Below are 22761 nucleotides of genomic sequence, written 5' to 3'. Positions count from 1 at the left end.
AAAATTGGAAATGAGGTGTCTCAACCCCTTTAACTGCACAGAAGCGTCAGAGAATATAGAGTATAGAGAAAATTTTCTGGAGTAGATACCCCTAGGAAGTACTTCAGGTCAGGTTTGTAAGCAAGCTGAGCAGGCAGCAAAGCAAGCTCTGATCCCAAGCATGGTCCTGCTCCTGTGCTGCCCCCTTCCCTGCATTGCAGAGCCTTTAATTAGCCTCCTGGGACAGACACACAGCTGTTACTACAACTGGAGGAGTTGTACCGCAGAAGACAAGGGGTGTCCTGCCTTGCCTGATCCATTTGTGACCGGCAGTGGCAGATTCCCCCCAGCATGTTGAGGTGTCTCAGAAGGCTACTCCATCAGAGGGGCTTCAGTGGGATGGCCTGGGAAAGGGTTTTAGGAGTTTCCAGCAAGCCTCAAGCCAGGCATCCACAGCTGGGCCTGAGCCTTTGGAGAAAAGCAGCACAGTATGCGTCTCAGGTGGCCACGGTCTCCTTCCTGTGGCCTCAGCAGAGAAGACAATCTGGCTGGGGCCTGAGCCTGTCCCTGCCCGCCGTGGTGGGCACTTATCATCAGTCCCAGGTCTTTCTGCCTCCTGCCCTGAGCAGGAGGTGAGGTGGGAGAGCATCTCAACTGGTAATGTAGCCCTGAAACTTGTCACCCAAGTCTCTTGGACTCAGCTTTGTTTTGTTGCAGCATGTACGTTGTGGGGGCTTGCTCTCCATATAGACACTTGTTTTTAATGTACTGTCTTTCATGTGGATGTATTTGGCCCATCCTGCAGAAGCCTCATGTCTCTATGCAGGGCAGCTGTGTCTGGTTATCCTTTAACCATCATTGCTCAGGGAGGGTTTTCCACCAAGAATGTGTTAGCTGAATAAACACGTGTTTATCTGCAAATCCTCCTAAGCACATTTAAGCCTTTCTCCACCACAGACTCCTGAGGGAGTTTGGTTCCCTGTGGGGCAGCCTGGCTGGAGCAGCAGCCACACGCACCACGTGAAGAGCCAGCAGCTCACGCTCCACCTCGGCTGCAGTAGGAGAAAGGTGTGCCTGATTGCTAGGATCAGGACTTGCTGGAGATGTGAGAGGAGGGAGGGGAGAGAAAAGAAGAAGAAGAAAAAAAAAAAAGCTTTAAATATCAAGACTGAGCTTGTAGCGTGTGGCCAGTGTGTGCCATACAGGCTTCAGGAGGCAGCAGGAGCACAGGCAAGAGGCTCTCGCTGGGCAGCAGCAGAGGAGAGAAGAGACATTTCAGGATGGGGGATTCCCAGGCATCAGCAAACAGGAGGGGTCTGCAGGTGCACAGGGAACAACTCATGATCCGCTGTCACTCTGCAGCAAACTCAGCCTGGAGCCCAGGTAGGGCGCGTGCATGGACTGTGCAGGGTATACATCATTTTGGGTCTCTCCCAGATAGTTTTGTCTCATTATGTTATGGGGTAGAAGCAGTTACGTGGTTGCTGTAATGACATTCCTGCATTCATGGGGGGAAGGAATATTAGAGATTGTTTTTGAGGATTACTGCTTCAGGAGGATATACAAAATTTTAGATTTTCAGGGACAATTTGTGGACATGGTGGCATCTGTGAGAGAACAAACCTGGGAGCACTCCAGGCACAGCAGAGAAAACTCAGGGTTGTAAATCAACCACTTCGCAGAAAACTGCAGAGAGAAAGGGAACCACCTCTAACAGTCAAGGGGGTGTATAAAAAGTGATTGTCTGATAGGAGAACCAGAGGAATTGGGGTTGGCAGGTTTTTATCCATTTTCAAGCTTTAAGATTTACTCCTAGGGGCATTGCATCTGCAAAGCTCTGAGGGACCATCAAGCCCCTTTTAGTCCTCTTCACCGGGAAAAACAATTCCAGGATATGCAATTTAATTTCTGTATTGCTAATAAAGGGTGCATGTGCTTGTATTTTTTGTGAAGTGTGGTTGTATCTAAATACCTGGTAATGGCATTAAGCTTGCAGCAGGAACATTGTCTGCAGATTCATAAGTGTCCCTGTGTTTCCAACCACAAATTCTATTAAGCAGCCTCCTTCAACACGCCTCAGCAACCCTTTCCCTGCCTTGCCTTTGCGAAGCTATGCTGAGAGCTAGATATTGCTTTCCTTTGCTGTTATAATTGTGAAACTCTTGGCACAACTTAAAAAACATGTTATTGCTTCAGAAGTTCCTTCTTTGCCTACTTTCTTCTGCTGTTGGTTTGCTGTCAGCTCGTGAAGCAAAGCAGGCAGAAACTGTCCATGCTTGTATCATGCAGTCAAGCGCATCTGTCTATACTTCTGTGCTGCTGCAGGTTTAGCCTGTTCCTTGCCTTTTGCAATGACCCGTGGTGTTGTGCATACCTTGAAATATATGTTTTTGAACTCTGACAATTTTTTAAAGTGGCTTTTGCTTTTTTTAAGTGAAACACCTTCAGGGCCATTTTTTTTTCTTAAAAAAAAAAAAGCTTTCTGCAACTTCACGAAGCACAATATAAACTAGTTATCACTTTGCAATGTAATAATTTAAAACTATTACGTTCACTTTCTGAGTGTCCCAGCTTCTCATGCACAGACACTCTTGTGCTTTTATGGGTATGTGTGCATATGTATAGATATATATTTTCATATCTAGGTACCCTTATATGTATAATCAATATATATGCATTTCTGTATTTATTAATTTCATAAGACACACTCATGTGGCTACAAGAAGTGGTTATGGTGAAAGTTGCTATTAACTGATGGGACTAATGAGGTTAAACACATTCAAAAACTTGGAGAGCTTGCCTTCACTCAAGAATTCTGAGTAGTTTTATTTATAAACTTTTCATAGTCTAGCTTAGTTCTTTAGTCTCAGAGTCTGTCTGTCATATCCTTACAGCTGCAGCATATGGTGCCTTGCAGACAAAACTGAAAGTGAAGCTGGAGGTTTTAGTACAGGCAAAATGGCTTTGCACTGGTGAACAGATAAATAAGACAACTAATAGTCTCTTTGATATGATCTGTCTGTGGTGTGGTTTTTTGTTGTTGTTTGTATGGGGTTTTTTGTTTTTAATTCAGAAATTATCAGTTCCTTATACTTTCAGATGAGTTTATAGAATTACTCTTTATTGATAAAAGTGAAAATCAATGTCTGCTCAAAATAATGGAGAAAAGAGCGACCACAAGCATATTTAAAAATCTGAACACAAAGTAGGATGCTAGAAGTGCTTGTGGATTTTTCATGACTATATCAACAGTTAAAAACAGACATAAATTTCATATCCTATATACATAGGTATATATTAATGCTGTCATTCTCCTGAGCATTCAGGATAAAGTGGTCAGGCAGTATGGGATAACTGCAGTCTCTAGTTTATGGGTATCTGTATAGAAAGAAAACCAAATTACAACTAGGAAAGCCGAGTAAAAAGCTGTGTCCTTTTAGATATAGCCAGACAAAGCCACGTGTTGCTAGCTCCGTGGTCAGTATGATCTATAGGCTCAAACGTGCTGGATGTTTGCAATGGAAATCTAATAATATATTGTCAGCTAACTCCATAAAAAAATCCATCAGTTTTATGTTTCCAAAAAAGTACGAACTGAAGTATTTATAAAGAAAATTATGAAAGCAGGGGGGATGTGGGCTTGTTGTTAAACATGATGTCTACTGCAATATTGGCTAGTGTTAAACAATATTTTACTACAGTTCACTGAACTTTCTGCAGTGCCACCCAGCTCTTTCTCTGGAGTGGGCACACTTGAGAGTCCTTGAGGTATGTATCTGTCTGTCTACTGGGTAGCTCAAATGACTCTTGGTACACACACATTTATTTATAGACGTTTACTTCCTAACTCCTAGAGGCTCCTCTTCTGAAAGATCTGATGAACAATTTCTGTTATGTTGCTCCCTCTTAAGGGATCTACCTCTAGACAACTGCCATCTTTCATGCGTTTGTTTAATGCTTAGTTACAGTACCTGACAGAATTGTGTTTAGAGCAACTAAAATGCAGTATTACGTTAGATACTCTCTTGTTGCTCTTGCAGAAGTTACGAGCCAGTAGTATGACTTATCAGTTCCAATCAGGCATGCTGTACTGTTAAATACCTTGTTTTCTGCACCATATTTCAGTGCCTGATGCAGTAGTGCTTGCAGTCTCAAGTTGCCATAATTACCTGAGGGTGCTTATAGCACCATCACAGGTTTGAAGCATTTGAGAGCCCAGTTTTGTGGATGGGACATTTTGTATTCAGATGCTGCCAGTCTTGCAACTATCATGAACTTGGGTAATGAGGAACGAGTCATACAGACACAGACAGAGACACACAGGCACAGAGTTCTTGTTATCAGCGAGAACAGAGCCAGGCAGAGCTGAGCTCTCTTTTATTAACAGTTCTCAATTTATAGGTTTACAGATACGGGGCTGGACCAAGAGGTTACACAGGATGTTTTTTCAAAGAATGTTATCCCAAACACACCACACTCATGTTGTGACTGTTTTCAGTCACATTCCCATGCATATCTTGTGGGCAGCGTTCCGACCCACTCCTTCACATGCCCAGGCACAACATTCACACATCATACATACAGGGGCAGTTTCCCAACTCGAGATATCATTCTCATTGGCCTGGGCTATCACTCCTTACACTCATAAAAAAACGTACTTTTGTATAATCTGTTCAAGGCCCTTTAGCTGGAACTGCACATCCTGCTGTTCCCACAATGAACCTCGGAGTTTAAAATAAAATAAGATTGTATGAGTTTTCCTTACAAAGAATCTATTAAAAGTAAAATAATACTTGTACGAGAGACATATAGAAGTCCCCTTATTTTGCAGTTATAGTTAATTTACACAGCAGCACTCCAAAGGTGCTGAGATGTTGCCTTCTCTTTTTCTGTGGTGTGGGGTTTGTGTGGGTTTTTTTTGGGGGGGGACGACACTTTGGAGGTGATACAATTTGCAGCTGAATGATCTCTACAGGCCAACTCTCCTCCAGAGTCTTGTGGTAACTTTCAGTGTTACACCAGCTTTTTACAGCATGGTAAGCTAGAATAAAATATGGTATTCCTTTCCAAGGGGCAGGCTGATTTGATGATCAAAACAAGAATTTAATATTACCTTGTTATGGCCTCAAGTTGCACCAGGGGAGGTTTAGGTTGGATATTGGGAACAATTTCTTCCCAGAAAGGGTTGTCAGGCATTGGAAAAGGCTGCCCAAGGCAGTGGTGGAGTCACCATCCCTGGAGGGGTTTAACAGATCTGGAGATGAGGTTCTTAGGGACATGGTTTAGTGCTAGAGTTATGGTTGGACTTGATGATCTTGCGGGTCTTTTCCAACCAAATGATTCTCTGATTCTATGATTATATCTTCCTTCTCCAAAATTATAAACTGCTACAATACAAGGGCACACATTTAACTCCTGATGTTTGTTGTCAGGTTCTGATGCTGTTGGCCCCCTTGCGGTAGGACTGCTTCGATGGAAAAATCCATACATGTATGGGAACCCTCACCTCCCTCTCACCTTCTCTAAAGATGCCTGTGTTCCTGTATTTCCCTGGTTTGCTACACAAAGTGACATCTCATATCCATTATCCTGCCCAGCTTCGCTTTCTATCACTCCAGTGCCTTCTTACAGCAGTAGTAGTCAAGAAACTTTGAGTCAAGACTCTACAGGTAAGTGGTTATTTCTTTTTTACATGTCAGAGCTTAGTTAAATCAGCAATTGTAGTGATCGAGTCAATTAGCTGTTAATTAGCTGTTTCTGCTGCCAGACTGCTTTCAGAAACAACGAGAATCATGTTCTTAGACACAATAATACAATTAAAGTATGTTTGCTTTAGAACTGGTAGATCAACTCTTTGTTGAGGGTGGATCCATGGTAGCATATGGAGGCATTTGAGGACAATATCCTTTCTTCTGTGCCTTTCATAAAGCTTTGCATGAAGAAATGTCCATCATGTATCCAAAATGCTATGAGCACCTGGCTGATCAGAAAATAGGATGTACAAGGAGCATATGATTACATCCATGGGAATGCACTTGTGCTCCCATCTGCTTAAAAGGCTTTAAGAGACAGCAACATGCTGGTCAGTGATGAGGTGCTTCCAGATTGGGGTGTGGAGGCCTCTCAGGGTCTGCAGGATAGATGACAACTGATAAAGGGTTGTGGTGTTATGACAAATCACTTGACCCATAGTCTGCTCCCATTTGTAACCAAGAGTATTTTATCACAATGATGATAGGAAGTGGGTAATGAATTCAGTGAATTTTTATGGCTGGCGAATGAGTCCCTGATCTACATGCTTCTTAACTGAATTCCTGTAAAAAGGATTGTAACTGATTCTGCCTTTTTTGTGTTGTTAGGTGGGAGGAGTTAGCAAGGTTCTGCCTAGGTGCCAGGCAGCAGAAAGGTATATATGGAGACGGGAATCTTAGCGGATCCAGTATTGAAAGGGGTAATGCTGGAAAAGGACTGGTCTAAATACCTAGTGCTGACCTAGTTCTTAAAATGTCTCTAATAACTGCTGACAACAGTGGCTGAATGTAATCTGTAGGAAAAAATATAATAATATGGATATTGCTGTTGTTTGTATGACTACTTTTTTCACTGTAAGTATTGTAGTACGTTAATGTAATTCAGTGTGACTACTATAGTCATTACTGCATGTTGCCAAAAAATGATAGGCCTGAAGCTCTGTGGTGGTTCTGAAATCCAAACAAAACTGATTTCTCCTTCCCAGAACCCTCTGATCTATTGGCTTATCCTCTGGAGCTGGCTGGATGCTTATGGCAGTACCATTCCTAATGCCTGCTCTGACGGGGACATTTGCACAGCAGGAGTGTTAGGGCAAATGCTAAGCAATTCAGGCAAGGTTAAATATTCTGACTTTCATTTATCTGTTTTTCTGCTTTCAATTAAAAGCAGTATAAATCTACACCACCTGCTTACAACCCAGTGTTATTTGTATGAACTCTGCGACTATACCCTGGAAGCTTAATTTGTATCATAGTTTATTTTATCACCTGTTTTAGTGATAGAAATACCTTATCTGCTGAGAGATACTTAATATTTTCCCCATATGAGGAGCGACAACTCCAGTTTTATTTGTGAAGTTGTTTTGGGACAGTAAGGTGGCAAGTGAGCCTCACTGTAAGGCTCACAGGCACCTGTCACCTAGAGGTGATGTGGAGAAAGTGAGAAATGTCAGTTAAAGCAGTAGTATAATAAAACTGTAATAAACTTGATAAGGAACTGCTAGCACTGTAGCAACAGCGTCTCAGTCCTAAAGTATGTATGCTTATAGCCAAAGGTGCCAGTATGATAATGTATTAGCAAGTGCCCTAATTTTGATCTTAAATTAAGAAGCTACAGGGTCTCTGTAGAGTTCACTGTGAGATGTTTTTGAAAGTATAGCACTGAAGAGCAGCACAGCAGTGTGTTGACAGGTCAGCATATCGGTAACGTCCATTTCCAACAGGGCTGGGAGGTCCTGGCGCAAAGCACGACTCATGACACAAGGAGATGCAACGTTCATCCTGAAGAGTTAATGTCCTAATTTCTATATCCAATGAAACAATTGATGATCCATGCAATTATTTCATATTTAAGTGTCTCCTTCAGCAGAGGAGAGGGTACTGCATGTAAGCAGGGTGAAATATTTCATATATGTTATACTGATCACAAGTGCTTTACCCTATTGCATAGCAGTAGAAGGGTGTTGTGTCAGCAGCTTCTATGCGTGATGGGATGTCGTGTCTGCAACAGCAGTGATGATCCATATCACTGGTCCTTATTATAATGCTTCTAATGCAAAGATTCCTCAAGTTTTTTTTAAACTTTATCACTTTTTGGAGACTATCTAGCCATGATTGGAAAGCTTGTTTGCAGTGAAGGGAACAGCTGCTCAGCAGCGTACAGCGCGTCTGTGGGAGCCCGGGCAAAAGTGCTGCATCAGCTGAAATGGGGGAATTTTTGAAAAGACAGAGAGTGACTTACAGATTGATTAATGAGGTAGGGTATATCTCAAAATTATATCCAGGCTCATTTATGTTTGGGACTACCTGATCGGCTCATTTATGGGAACTTGGTGTGTAAAAGTACCATACTACAGGCTTGCTGTGCTGCTTCTCTCTTGTGAATTTACATCAAGCTCTCTGTAACATTTTAATAACAAATTCTTAAAAAAACCCCAAACTATGCTAAATCACTGGTATATAAACCATACAATATATACATTGTAGTTTCAAAAGAACTCTTTTTGGTGGGAAAACTCCGGCTGCTTCCTCACAAGCAGGGGATGTTCAGGGCCTTGTAATAAGCTGTGCTTGGGGCTGTCTGAGCTGAATTTCAGTGTTCAAAGCAACAAGGTAGTGATGTGGAAAATAAAGTATCGCCACAATAAGACTCTGTATTAGGACACACAGTATGAAAGCAATAGAACTGCAGCTAATAGTATTTGGGGAGCAGGTTTTAGTGAGTGGTTTGCATCCTGCTTGAAACATTAATCTCACTTTAGTGCTTTTGTTTCTTCGCAGAATTCTGCAATGCTGGATAATTTACAGAGTAGTGTCAAATTTTGTCCTTGGATACAAGAGTATAATTGACATCAGAATCAATCAATTTCATGTACTCTGGAAGGGAATTCTTGAACTGTTAATATCAGTGATTTGAAACAATGGCTTTTTTTGAGAGGATTGCACAAAACACGAGGAATTATTCTGTACTGATTTCCTAACCTGGACATCTTGTGAGGGAGTACCAGAGAGGAACAAAATTTTGATAACTATTTCATAACTACATATCAGTTTTTTAACTGAGTCCTGAAGTGTTCCTGTTGATTAACTTTGTCTCTTCTTATGATCATTATCCAATGCTTGATTACACTGAACAATATATCTCCGAATATCTGTAATACTTTGCTAGACAACACCATCTGGATTGAGAGGAATAGATTTGCGCTGGGTAGCAATGAGTCAGAAGCTGAACAATACCTGTCAAGTTTGTGTCATCTGCAAATTTTAAAGCAACTCAAAATATCATAATTCATGAAAGTATAACAAGACCTCTGTGTCTTCTTGAAATCCCATTTTTACTAAAAATAACCAGAATCTTTTCTTTTAACCAATTCTGACCTGAAATTAGTGCACTTTCATCTAGACTATATTTCTGTTGTTTGTTCATCACAGTGACCTGTCCCCTTGTATGCTAGATCAGCTGTTTTGAAAGCAATTATATTGGCTTGCCATAAATTGTTCCTGACAAAGCCGATGATTCTTTGTTATCATCTTGTTTTCTTCAAGGTGCTTACAGACCACTTGATTTATTGCTTGCTTACTAATTTGTCACCATCTCTTTTCAGATATCGATGTTAGGCTGACTAGGCTGTAATTACCTGAAGTAGTTTATTTGCCCTTCTCCACCGTTATGGGACCTTTCTCCACTCTTACTTGGATGGAGTTTTCCTTAAAATGTATTTAGGTTTCTAAATTCCAGGGAGGCAACTGAAATGTGAAGTAGGCATTTGCGTGTCTGTGCCTGATCCCTGATGTGTGAATGTATGGAACAGAGCTATTTCAGGAGAATTTGTACTCCCAGTGCAGACAGGGAAAATGCGGAGGACTCAAGTCAGCTGGACCCTATCCAGGGATGCACCTGGGCCTCCCTTGCAGTTGGTCAGAACCACACACTTCTGGAAAAAATATAACAGTATTCTTACAATTGGGGTGCACAACTTTTTGCAAACATACGAAAATCTGAAAGTGTTCCAGCCTGATTGCTCAAATCTGTTGGAAGTCTGTCTGCAGCTTGAGTGCCCTGTTTTGTTTACATAAATTCCTGTGACCTCTTCATTTTATTTTGTTGGTGTAATCAGAGCTTCAAACCTTTTCCCTTTGTTTCTACACTGCAAAATATTGCTACCTGCTGAGAATGCTATATTTAATGTAGAAAAAGTCAAATTAATTTCTTATGTGTTTCTTGATTTTTATGTAACTGCACACCTAAATGCATACTTAAATGAATCCTTTGATTCTGTAGCTTCCGTATGTTTTTCAACAGAGCTTTTAAGGCTTGTTTAAAATCACATAATAACAGTAAAAATCTATATAAAGAAATAATTTGTGACACTGACTACTTTTTCATATGGTGAAGGACTCCAGTTAAATTTATTTGATAAGCTAGATGAAAAGGAATTGAGTGCAATAGATCTAATGTTATCTGAATTTTGTAAAAAGAATGGTGTTGGCCTGCCTAGGTAGTTATTTGTTTACCTGGAGAAAAATGAGACTTAGAAGACATGAACAAGCAGATGATTGAGGGGGACATGACAACAGTCTTGGGAGGGAGAGTACTGAATCACAGGAAGATGAATAGTGGAGTTTTCCCAGTACTGGTTGGGAAACAAGGTTAATATTGTTATGAATGACTTCTGCCTGGAAAGGAGGAGTGCATTGGTGAGATGTGATGCTGAGTCGAAGCTGGGAGACATCATCACTACAGAGGAGAATCTGAATGTCAGGTAGGAAGAAATGGATGGCTTTTGGTGACAGAATAAAGGAAAAGTGACCAAATATAATAGTGCAGGTTTTGAGACTATGCATAACAGGATTTTTTTTTTTTTTTCTCCTGTGAGCTGAGAGTCTTTAGCTGGAAATGGTAGAGGAAGATAAAACCAGCTACTAATCAGAATCGTGCTGCAGCTGTGAAAAAGCAAATGGAAGCCTGGGATATCTCAGGTGAAATATGGGCCACAGAGGGAGAGATTAAAGTTGTTTACCTAAATTGACTACTTCTTTTCAAAAAGGATAGAGACGTACTGGAGCCTAAGCAGAGAAGAACTACCAGAACAATATGGGAGAGCAGAGCTCATCTTATAAGAGGAGAGTGAAAAACATTTACTGTGTTTAGACTGGCAAAACAAAACCATTTTGAAAAAAAAGAAAAACCAAGATAGTAGATTTTGGTTTCTGTTTATTTGATAATTGAATGTCTAGAGATGTCGGGAAATAGCTGGTTCTGAAGAACAGGCAACTGATCTATTCCTAGCCAGCAATGTTCAGAGTCTGAAGAAACCACTAAGCAACGCTGGAGACACCACTACTGGTGTTAGCACTTAGAGTTAACAGGTTCCAGTTGCAAATTTGAGTTTGAAGGGCTCATAAACTGCCTAACTTCTGTGGCCTGCGTACAGAAGCCACAAGGTGGTGCTGACACTCCTTACCACGATCGAAAGCATTCTCAAAGATGCAGAGCAACAAGCAGTGCCCTGGGCGTAACCAGACAAAATCTCCATGGAGCTCTGTGCGTATTAACCTGTAAACAAGTAATAAAGTCAGTGGCTCAGTTTGCTCTACAGTTTGTAGTTATGCACTGATTTTTGTGGAGGAGTCCTACTACACAGTCTGTGTGTTAGAGAGAAAGTGAGGACAGAAAGAAGAGAATTGGAAAGGCGATGGTTATTTCTGAGGTTGTACCCTCATTTTACTTGGCTTTCAGCTACAGAGGGACTGATGACATTACAAAATTGAGAAGTAAAAAGGAAACACGTGTTATCTCTGATTAGAATCCTCACTTGAATTTTGATGCTCGTTGGCTACCAAGGGCAAACTCTGTTGTACCTGCAGTGTTACTGACTGCCTGTGCTTCTCTGCCTGTTTTCTTCCTATGTTTGCATTAAGGCAGAGACCATTTGGGGAGGTTTGTTTGGTATTCTCTGTACAGTGTCTTAAAAGCGTGTGGAATAGAGATTGTCTAATAGAGAGCTCCTAGTGATGTTTACAAAGAGTAAAAATATCATTTGCAGAAATGTTACTTGAGACCTCTGGAGTCAGCTGAACCCAAGAAAGGATGCAGCCCAGTTGGCAACTGCATGGGTTCATCTCAGTGCCCTGAGTGCCCAGAGCCTGCCTTGGCTCCTGTCCTGTCTGCTAACACGGGCATCGTGTCTGTGTTCATTAATCGGTGCGGCCATGAAAAGGAGAGGTTTCTCTCTCTCAATTCTTTCACTCAGCCACCAGCAGAATCTCTCAGTGTTACGAATGACAACTGCTAACTATTTTTATCAAATTTAGAGGGAGTGCAAATTGTTATGGAATGCCTTTCCTGCAGCGCTGTATCATCTTTTGCTCCTGAAATGCAGTGTACGCATTTTTTCCCCTGAATTAAATGAGACTAAATGTGTTTAAGTCTAAACCTGAAATGGCTAAAAAGCATACTGCATTCAATAAGTATGATGAATTACGATCTTTAAAAGAATATTAAGTATTTTGGTAACATTAGCGTCCTTGCTGACTCTTGAGACAGAAAGTGTCATTGAGTCTATCCTTCCAGAGATCTAAATACGGATACTTAACTAATTTCAAGGCTCTGGCTAAATTTCTGGGTTACACTAAATGTACATATTCTAAAAAACTCATGTTTGAAGCAAATAAACATTGTGAGACTTCTGACCACATTATAGGATCAGACCTAGAACCTGCTGGGCTGCCTGGTTCTGACCCAACAAAACAATTAAGTTTATAGTAAATTTTGGACTTGAGAGTTGTGTCACTGAAATCAATTTATCTGATTCTCTGATGGTTCTTACCTCTTACCAATGAGAAACCAAAATTTGTCTAAGCATGATGAGCCCTTATTTCCTGTTGCAATATGTGTTTAGAAATGCTAACCAGCATGGAACATAGTCTGTTGGTTGCAGGCATTTAACACTGGCAATGCTAACACATGCCTCCTGTAGTGCTATATTGGTGTGCTTCAATCTTGTCCTTAGAGAGCATTTTGAGAGCTAGAAGTGCATTTACTCTCCAGCTTTCTCTTTCTGCTAACATCTCTTTTGAAATGAACTACAAGGCCTGGCGTGCTTTTTTTTTTCTTTTTTTTAAATCTAGAATGTGGATATTCGGCCTTTTTGCTGATTTGAGGTTGACACATTGTTGCACAAATTTAAACTGGAATCTGATGCTATCACCATTTGCTCATTGCTGGTGCTTTGTAAACTCAGTCTGTAATACACAGTCTTCTCAAATTGCTACTTAGCTAACACAGATTTGGATTTATAAGTTTTTATGTGTTTTGGTTGCCTTGTTCTGTCTTGAATACATTTCTGCAATGTTCATCGACCATCACAGCTGCAACAAGAATTGATTTGAATGTCAGATTTCATGGAGACTCCTTTTCTCTGGGCAATATTCTAGTTTTGTATGCTAGTCGGTTAATGCAGAAAAGGATTAGGATGGAATTCTGGTCAGTAACAGAAGAACAGCTTTTTACGTAAGAATGTGTCTCTGTACCACTCTTCCAATTGCAGCCTTCTGGTGCTAAAGAATCTTTAAGACTTAGTGCAAAAAGGAAGTGTTTAATTAGCTCTTCAAATCTAATAGGAGTTTAATGATTCTGTGCAAAACAGCCATCTGTTTCACTCGTCTGTCAATGACACACCTTTCTTTGTGAAAGGTGTACCTATCTTACGTATTTTTATAATCAAAATACTAGTGTATAGTAAAAAGCATGCATAAAATTATTATTTAATATCTTCTTGTCAACTTTTACAGAATCAAAATGGGACATTTCCCAACTTTATCTCTTTATCTCCAGAGAAATTGAATGTCTGCAAATAGAACGCTTTTTATTTTGTTGCTCATTAGAGAACATAGCACAGTTAAACCTTGACGTGTTGTATCTGTAGCTGATATATCCTTGTGCTAGAAAAACCTCTTTTAAAAGAAGAACCTTCTAATAAATCTCATTTTGATAGTTATGTTAAAGGGAGTGAACCAGGAAAAAAAAAAAGGCTAATGTTGGAAATCCATAAAGAAAACACTTTTTTTTTTTTTAAATGAGATTTTTCAATTTGATCTGGATAATGAAGTCCTGGTCCTTTGAAAGAGAAAGGACATGTGTCTGAGTTTCAAATGTCAAGTAGGAAGCATTCATGTGTAGCACTGCGGTACAAGACTAAAACAGAGAGCAAGAGCCATATAATTAAAATGGAATGAACTATGCACAGTAGCTCCAATAAAGCCCGCATTTATTTTCTTTCTGTCTTTAAAGCTTGCTTTAAGTTAACTTATTTTGTTTCCCATCACTCCCCCATTAAAAGAAGGATAATCAATTTCCAGAAAAAAGCCTGGAGATACCAATTTGAAAAACGCTATGCTGTCTGCTTTTTCACCGACTGTATTTCCTTCTCTCTGCTAATTTTTCCATGCATTTTTATATTTTTTGTTCTTTAGTCATTCCCCTAATATTCATCGCATACCTCTGAAAATCTTTGTTTTCCTTCTCTTTCCTGCCCAGCTCTTTCTTCTGCATCCATGCTGTGAATCTGTCCTCCCTTTCCTACCTATTATTTTCCCTTCCTCATTTATACGTTTTCCAGGAAAGAGGCACTTCCAGCTGGGGATTTCTGCCCTCAGCCTGCTTCTGCCTGGCTCTGAGGAGGAGGAGGTAGCTGGAGGAAGCTCCATGTAGCTTTTCCTCTCATGCCGGCTGCTGCAGAAGTATTTTCCCACTCGCTGGCTCACGGGCACGGTGCTTTGCTTGGCTTGTGGCTTCAGGAAACTCAAAGGTTAAAGCTGACACCAATAAGGAGAGCAAAGCACGGTGACGCCTGTGGCTCTCCCTTGGTCAGGATGGATGTCCATGGGCCCATGGAGATGTCAGGCTGCTGAATTGGCCAATGAAGGCTGAGAAGAGAGCAGGTCACCATGCTCCAGAGAGCTGGTCTGTGGCTGGCTGCCAGCTGTGAGCCTCTGGTTCTATAATGGGTCAGAAGGGGCTTATTTGGCACTTGCTGACCTACTGTCCAGTAGATTTATCTGCTGCTTTGTGCTTGTCTCTGATAGGTTTTAATATTTCCATGGCATTTATTTCTAAGCAATGTCTTTTGGATGAGAGCAAGAAGCATTTTTTTTTTGGGGGGGGGGGGCGGTGCAATTAACCTCGGACAGAATTCCCAAGTCTGCTGAGGTGCTTGTAGTTGAATCCTAATTACCAGAGTGCAGGAGCTCCCTTTCTTTTCAGTTTGAAATTCAGGACTTTGTTTAAACTCTGTTGGAACCAATGGAAAGACCCACGGGTATTGCAGTATAAGGTAATCTAACCCAGGATGAACAAAACTGTTATTCAAATATAGCATAACTTGTTTACACATATTTTAGAAGCACCCCCTGCTGCCTTCTGTCAGTTCCTGCGTTTGCCTTTGGTATTACTGTGTTTATAGAAGCAGCCCTATTTTGCTGTCACACAACTGCTCTCCCTGCTTGTTCTCTCTGCTTCCTTTTGTCTGTTGTTTCCTACCCCCTTGTTTCCTTTCTAGCCTGGAAATAAAGCTGCAGAAATCCCCTGAAATGGGCACTTACTGCCTGTTGTCTGCATAGGAAGAAAAGACATGCACGTACCAGATACCACTCTGGGATTACAGAATAATTGCTTCTTTGCAAATGACAAGTTCTCAAAGCCCAGTCATCTTTTGTTCATTAGGACTAAAAACTGCGAACACACCTCATGCACAAATACCTACATGCTTCTTTCTTATTTCTTTTAAATACTTGCCCTGGATGCTTCTTTCTCCCTTGCCAAAAATACTGTCATTCACATCCTTGAAAAACTTCAGTCTTGAAGGTGAAAATACTGCAGATGGGAAATAAGTTATTGGACATGAAGTTTATGGAGGAAGGGAGAGCATCATAAAGATAAGAACACGCTGCACCTAAATCTTGTTCAAAACAGGTGCTTTTTTTTTTTTTCCTCCTTCTTAGGCAGATATTACACTATGCCATTCTGTGGACAGTAGGTGAGGGAGAAAGAAGCAGAAAGGTGGAGCCATTATCCAACTATTCTGCAAGGTCACAAGGGCAGTGTTTGATGGAGTAAGAGCAGAAATCAGACCCCTCTAGGTGATTCTCAGGACAGCAGGTTAAACAAAATATTACCTCTTCTGTTATTAGTAGAGCTGATAGTTTAGAACCTGTATTAGTAAACATTCTCTGTTACACTGGAGTAAAAGGCATCTTTGCCATAAATTATGAGCAAGCAATGAAGCTGTAACAGTAAAAAAAATTAGCTATATGTTTTGCTGGGTTGAGTTATATAATAGCCTTGAACTGAGACCACAAGAGGATGAAATTAAATGAGTCATTGTTAAAAATAGGATGTGGATTTGAATTAGATGTTGAATGTACTGGGCAGCTGAATAGAGGATGCAATTTGCTGTGAGAAGTGGGCTATGTCTATACTATATGAATTTTGAATGCTACATAAACTCACAGTAATTAGGGGTTACTGGTGATTTTAGTTGTTGTAAAAACTTCTTGAAAACTGAAATAATCTGAGAACTCTGTGTATTGTTACAACTGGTACTGTGGCAACCCAGTACATCAAATTTTAGGTTATATTCACACATAATTTAAAGCTGGAGCATGATAAGCTCGAGCAGTGGTTTTCTGTCTTGTCACTGTCACAGATGACTTTAAAGAATTCTTTGATGAACATGTTCATCAGAGTACCTACCAGTCACTCTGTTGGATGAGTGAGTTTTGATAATCAGATCACACTGCTTTAGCTAAAAAGCAACATGCATTATGCTGGTGCTGTGTGGGCACCTAAGTCCACCATTTGGTTTAGATTTTGGAGGAAAAAAAAAAAACACAACACGACACATTTCTCTGAGCTTATTTTGCATCCTAATTGTGGGGACGGGTGACAATGAAGAACAAGGTCTTTAAAAAACAAAACAACAGCAGAGGATGTGCTGCTCACTGTGGAAACCAGGGTTTTGATGAAAAGGTTATATATCTGATAATACTTTATACTGAGTTCTGATTACAATAAAGAGCCATGATATTTTTTTCTAATTCTTCCGTTACCTCTTCTGCTCTATAGTTTACATTTTAGGTGATAAGAAGCAAGAAACTGCAAAATATAGAGATTTGTCTCTAAAGTACAGTAAAATTCTTATTTCAGCAAAATAATAACCCATTTTGCTGAAACAAGGTTTTTATGTAAGGTTAGAATGCGTGAATGGAAGCTATAGCAAAGGAATTCAGTGCTTAACAACTCTTTGGACACACATCAAGTTTAAAGGCAAATTACTTCAAAGAATATGTAGAAAATTCTGTCAAAGCGGTGGCTGAAATCGGCCATTTGTAGAAATAATGCCTCTGCATTTGTAAACAGCCAGGCATCCAGTACAGAATCTCCTGATCTCAGTGAAGTTATTCATGCGTGTCTGCACATTGTGGGCTCTTAGTCCAGAAACATTATCTTTGTATAACTCGCCAACCCTGAATTTTGTGGTATGTTAGATGTTTTTATTAAAAATATTATTGAAACTCTGTCAGTCAAGGTTTTTCTAAGCTCGGGTATATGAATCAGGCAGTAAATATTTGAAAACTGAACCAAAAGAACCATCAATGGCTGAATGAGGATGGCTTTATGTAAAAATCTGGGGACTGACTGATGTCAGCTTCAGTGAAACAGCTTCTGACAGACTTCAAAATAATGTCAGATAAGGTTATCTTCACAGAAATGGGCACCTGAAATTCTTATTTAATGGGCTTATGTATATAGGAGAGCTGATATAGGGCTGAGGTAGTTTCAATGCATATTTTAGGATGCAGTTTTTCCATTGTTGGCAGCTTCATGAGACAGTGATTTTGTTCCTGGATCATGAACACACTGTTCATTCTTATTTAGAGCAACTTACTAACCGATTATTAAAGTAATAGTAAATCTACCTCTGAAAAAATGTAAATGAATATTTTAATGCAAGTAAACTTGACTGGTAATATACATATTTTTCTTTAAATAAGGAATTATCAATAAATGCTTTATCAATGTTTATTGCATATGTATCTTAGAATAATTTTAATACAATAATTTGTAGTATAGTGTTTCCTGATCAGGTGATAATGTTATAGAATCATTTTGGTTGGAAAAGGCCCTCAGGATCATTGAGTCCAGCCATAACCTAACCTAAATCTAGCACTAAACCATGGCCCTAAGAACCTCATCTAAACACCTTTTAAACCCCTCCAGGGATGGTGACTCCACCGCTTCCCTGGGCAGCCTGTTCCACTGCCTGGCAACTCTTTCCGTGAAGAAACTGTTTCATACTATCCAATCTGAACCTCCCCTGGCACAACTTGAGGCCATTTTGTCTTGTCCTGTCACTTGTTACTCAGGAGAGGAGACCAACTCCCTCCATGCTACAACCTCCTTTCAGGTAGTTGCAGAGAGTGATCAGGTCTCCCCTCAGCCTCCTTTTCTCCAGGCTAAACAGCCCCAGTTCCCTCAACCACTCCTCATAAGACATATTGCTGATCAGAATTCTATCTGACAAGGACGCCATCTTCTTTTGCTACTTCCTGTGAGCATTTAGAGTCGCGTCTTCCTCCTTTAGCTGTGGAAAGTCCTGTAGTATTTTGCCACACTATTCTTTTGAAGTTGACAGGATCTGTTGAGATCCTGTAGAATAAATTTCCCCCAGTGACCTCTAGTTCAAGAGTAATCAAAAATGCTTTTATTTTTTATTGATAGAATCCTTTTTTTTTTGGTGAAAGACTATAGTACCTTGTCTCATAATTCTTTAAAATATCTATATGAGTCTCAGGCATATATGGAGGAAAGTTTGACTCAGAGAAAAAAGTTTCATTTTTTGTTTTCAGGAACAGAGTTTAAAATTCTCTTTGGCCGCTGAGGAAGCATGACATAAACTCTTGCAAGGCTTAATAGATGTATTTTAGTCTTAAATTGTTTTACACTGATTTGGGTTTCATTCTGAAGTAACTTAAAGGGACATGACACTTCAAGCAGGCCAGTTGTCTAGAAACTGATGGCATGCATGATTATTTGTAGATTTTGGTATTTCATTTAAAAATGTGTTTATACCTGTTTCAATATTCATTTGACTGTGAAGATCATGTGCATGCTGTCTTTAAAAAAATAAATTAAAAAACGCCAACCCTCCAGCTCTGTACGCAATAGTCATCTTTAAGAGTTTATGGCATTTAAGACACTTATCTTTGTGTTAAATTCCTCCCCTTCTTTTGATCTGTTCATTCCTTATACAAAGTGAAGGTAGTCTTGCTTTCTACAGTGCATTTGCTTAACAATTTAGAATTTTCTATGATGGTGACAAATGTATTAATTTAATAAGCTAGGCTAATTTTCTATATTAATATGTCTTTATGCAGAGCACTTTTGGGAAAAGTAAATAGTTAATCAGTGTAAATGTGTCAGTAAACCAGTCTGAAAATACTAATATCTGATTATTCATGTTTACAGTATTTAAAGTTATTAGGGTAATTGTTTTTTCTTTTGTAACCAAATTAAAACATATGCATATTTGAGGTCTGGACCTTATGTTCATTCCTCCGAAGAGGCCCTTAATTTTCTTAGATAAATAAGCCAATTAATCATATATACTGCTGGGACCATCATGGATGATCTAGCAAAATATTTTAGCTAAAGTGTGGTTTTTAGCATGTGAGTAATCTTTTTACTTCAGTGGTGCTTTCATGTACTTTAGGATTAATGTTAAAATGTTTTTATTAATTAGGTCTGGAATGCTCAGTATCTTGGTCGATGCCTCTCCAATGAGAGTACATGACCTCCAATTGCATCTTTGCTGGTTGCAGGAAAACTAGGCAGTAGGAGACCTCTGGGAGGTTTTACTTACAAAAACTGTTTTGGCAGCTTTTACTTACATAAACTATTTTGGTAGCTCAAGTAATGAAAGAATTTGGTCTGCATTGAAATAGAAACACAATCCTTTACTGATGCTACAACTTTTTGCCAAGCGGTTGGACTTAATAGTCTCAAAATGCATTTATTCCTAAGAAACTTTGACATTCTGTAATGTTGGGTACCTGCAGAAACACTTGCAGATATTTAAAAATCCTGAAGTCTTCTGAGGCCTGACTTCTACTTTCAGACTTCAGGAGGCTTTTCCTTCCTCATTCTGTTCAATAACAGCTTGCAGCTGAGAAACTGTGCTTGACTCCGCTGTGCATGGAGGGAGGTGTGCTGAGGAAGTTAGTATGTGCAAGAAAACCAATTTCTGATTCAGTGGGACAGCTGGAAGGCTCCTTTTGCATGCCAGACCTATCCTCCACATTTTCATTCTGCAGTGTGACTGGTAACTGTGGTGTGCTGAAAGCAAACTGGGAACGGTAAGCATGTGACAAATATTCTGGATGGTTTTTTATTTATGGAAAAGTGGGATGGTCCTGAAGGCCCTGCAACCCCCTGAAAAGCTGCCTAAGCTTGGAGAAACGTAGCAGAGAGCATGATGGCACTGTGTGATCAGAGGGGCTTCAGGAACAGGAGAGGTCTCGCTCCCCGAGCTTTTATATCTCAGGCTTGGAAAACAGTAGCCCTGATTGTTGAAGAGGGATGTGACGTCAGGAGTGGCTTTGCTGCTTGTTAGGAAAGCGGGTGAGACCAGCAACAACAGAAACTCAGGAAGCCGTGCATAAATGCAGGTACGAGAGCTGGGAGGCTTTGCCTGGGCAGGAGGCAAGTGGTTTGGTGCACCAGCCCCAGGGTAGCCTGTAGGGCTCAGCTCTGGAGGGATGCAGCAGCCCCATTTTTTTTTTTCCTCCCCTAGAGCAAAAAAAAGGTGCTTCAGAAGTTTCAAGTGATAGCTCAGGGAAGGCTCTGTCATCTTATAAAAACGGTTTTGGTTCTTTGTTCTCCTCTGCAAGTTTGTCATCAGGAAGAAGCCTTTGGCTCTGACAGAATAAATTTGTACTGCTTTCACCTTTTCAGTCTTGTTATTAAAAAGAAATCCCAATGAAGCTGGCAAACTTAATGTACATTACTCCTTCAATTACAGTGAGTATGTGTAGGCAGCCACTTGGGAGGTGTAAGAGGAGGCGATGGATGCCTTCTGGCAAGCTGCAAGGGCATTTTAAGGACTGGTGTCATAAGAGGCCAAGGTACAGGGAGAAACTTTCCAATCTGGCATAGTTGAGTGTGTCCTCACAAGCAGAGGTGGTAGAAAAAACAGGTCAGTCCTTCTTCGGCCACCTCATGCCGTGTTTGAGAACAGGTGTTGTAGAAGATGAAATGGCTCCGCTTCCATGCCGGGCTGTTTAGAGGCTTTGATTTTTGCACCGAGGAGACGCCTGTGCTGTCCTGGCACTGGCGTTGCAGTCTGTTCAGTGGGGTTTGTGGCTTCCAGCCCGTTTCTCACTCAACAGGGCCAGGGTGGCTGCAGGGCAGGCACAGCGGAACCTGCCACATGGGAGGAGAAGCAGCAGCACTTTGTGAGGAGACCCGCGCCCTGGCCACAGAGCTGAACCTCTGGGTAGATCCATGGCAACCTCTTTCAGCTCACTGCCACATCTGCCTTGACAGAGATGCCAAAAATGCGCCATTAAACACAAGTGCATTTAAGGGGCAGAAGAGCTCAGCTCAGCTAAAAGAGCGAACGTAGGCATTGGGTTCAGCCTGCCTCTGTCCTGGGGGGGATGACCACGTGTAAGGGTTGTGCTGCTCTGTATGTCCTCTTGTGCTTAATGTCTGAATTTATTGAATAAATGACCTGAAGCAGGGTAGCTGGGGGCATCAACCCAGCTTAACTGATGTAAGGCAGTTTTGTAATTGCTTGGGTCAAATTCAGGCTGAGATCTGAAAATTGAGGTGTTTCCTCTGGTCCAGAACTTATCACCTGAACTAGCAACTCCAAAATGGAAACCAGCGGAAATTTTGAAGACAATGGGGAGCAAAACCCATCTCACTCTCCTCCAGCCAACTCTGTAGCAGCAGTGGTCAGGACAGCATGACCACATGTCGTCCTGGAGACAAGTGAAAGTGTGAATGTCAGCTGCTTTTCTGACTTGAACTATGCACTGAGTCTGACTACCTTTAAGATTTGCAACGAGTTTTTCTGGGTTGATGGCTATGAGACTAACTGTTCTACTGCTTTATGGTAATCCAACAAAATTTTCCTTTCTGAACCTCAGGCAATAATGTCAATGAAATGTAAGGAAGGTGAAAGGAATTTAAAAAAAAAAGTTTCATACTAAGAGTTGATATTAATAATGTTTTACTTATTTTCTACATGTCATAGATTATTTTAATCAACTGATCAGAGTCTTATTTGGTTTTCCATATGATTGGTGAAAAATTATCTTTTTTCTGCCTTATCATTACTTTTTTTTTTATACAGCTACTTATGGTGATCATTTTTTCTTACGTCACTTGCTTCCTGATGGTCTTTGTTTAATGTGGAAATGGCCATTAATCTGCATAACAAAAGAATTACATCTTCCAGGGCCACACTAGCACTTAAATGCAGAACTGAACAGTATAAAAATGAGGCAAAATAGCAAAATTGTTCTGAGTCTGTGGCTTTAGGAAGTGTGGAGTGTGTCAAAAAGTTGGTTTGGGGAATCTGTTGGTTTTAAAGAACCTTTCTCAGGAAAAGAGTGCCAGAGCATGTCTGGATACAAAATCTCTTCCTGCTTTCAGAACTGTCTTCAAGTAGTGTTTTACTTCAGATGATAGTAATATTTAAGCTGAAAAGATATAAGTGCAAATGGCAGCTAATACTTCCAAGTGTGCACTGGTCATTAATCAGTCTTTAGTGGTGTTGGGGAAGCTGAGGGTGGATCGCGATAAGCAAAAAGCATATTTCTGTTGCCCAATTATCTCCCATACCTGGCACAGGACATTCCCCTGGCAGGGTGCACATGGGGAGCCACAGATGGAGCGTTGCAACACATTGTTAGTGTCGGCTGGACACTGCTGTGTGCATGATGCTTTAACAGCAGAGTAATCAGC

The 22761-nt window shown here is 40.5% G+C and overlaps 1 protein-coding gene across 1 annotated transcript in view; it reads left to right on the top strand.

The window, feature by feature from the left end:
- Positions 1-378: 378 nt before the first annotated feature.
- The window catches only part of ANO4 (anoctamin 4), a 214762-nt gene continuing 192379 nt past the window's right edge, over positions 379-22761 (top strand). The window contains exons 1-3 of the mRNA XM_065629884.1: positions 379-611; positions 1160-1362; positions 5412-5648. Coding sequence (XP_065485956.1) covers positions 379-611; positions 1160-1362; positions 5412-5648 — 673 coding nt within the window. The remainder of the gene's footprint in view (positions 612-1159; positions 1363-5411; positions 5649-22761) is intronic.

The sequence above is a fragment of the Caloenas nicobarica genome, chromosome 1 (genome assembly GCF_036013445.1).
Source record: "Caloenas nicobarica isolate bCalNic1 chromosome 1, bCalNic1.hap1, whole genome shotgun sequence".
Taxonomy (NCBI): Eukaryota; Metazoa; Chordata; class Aves; order Columbiformes; family Columbidae; genus Caloenas; species Caloenas nicobarica.
Note: the sequence above shows the minus strand (reverse complement) of the source record. Positions and strands in the feature narration are given on the sequence as shown.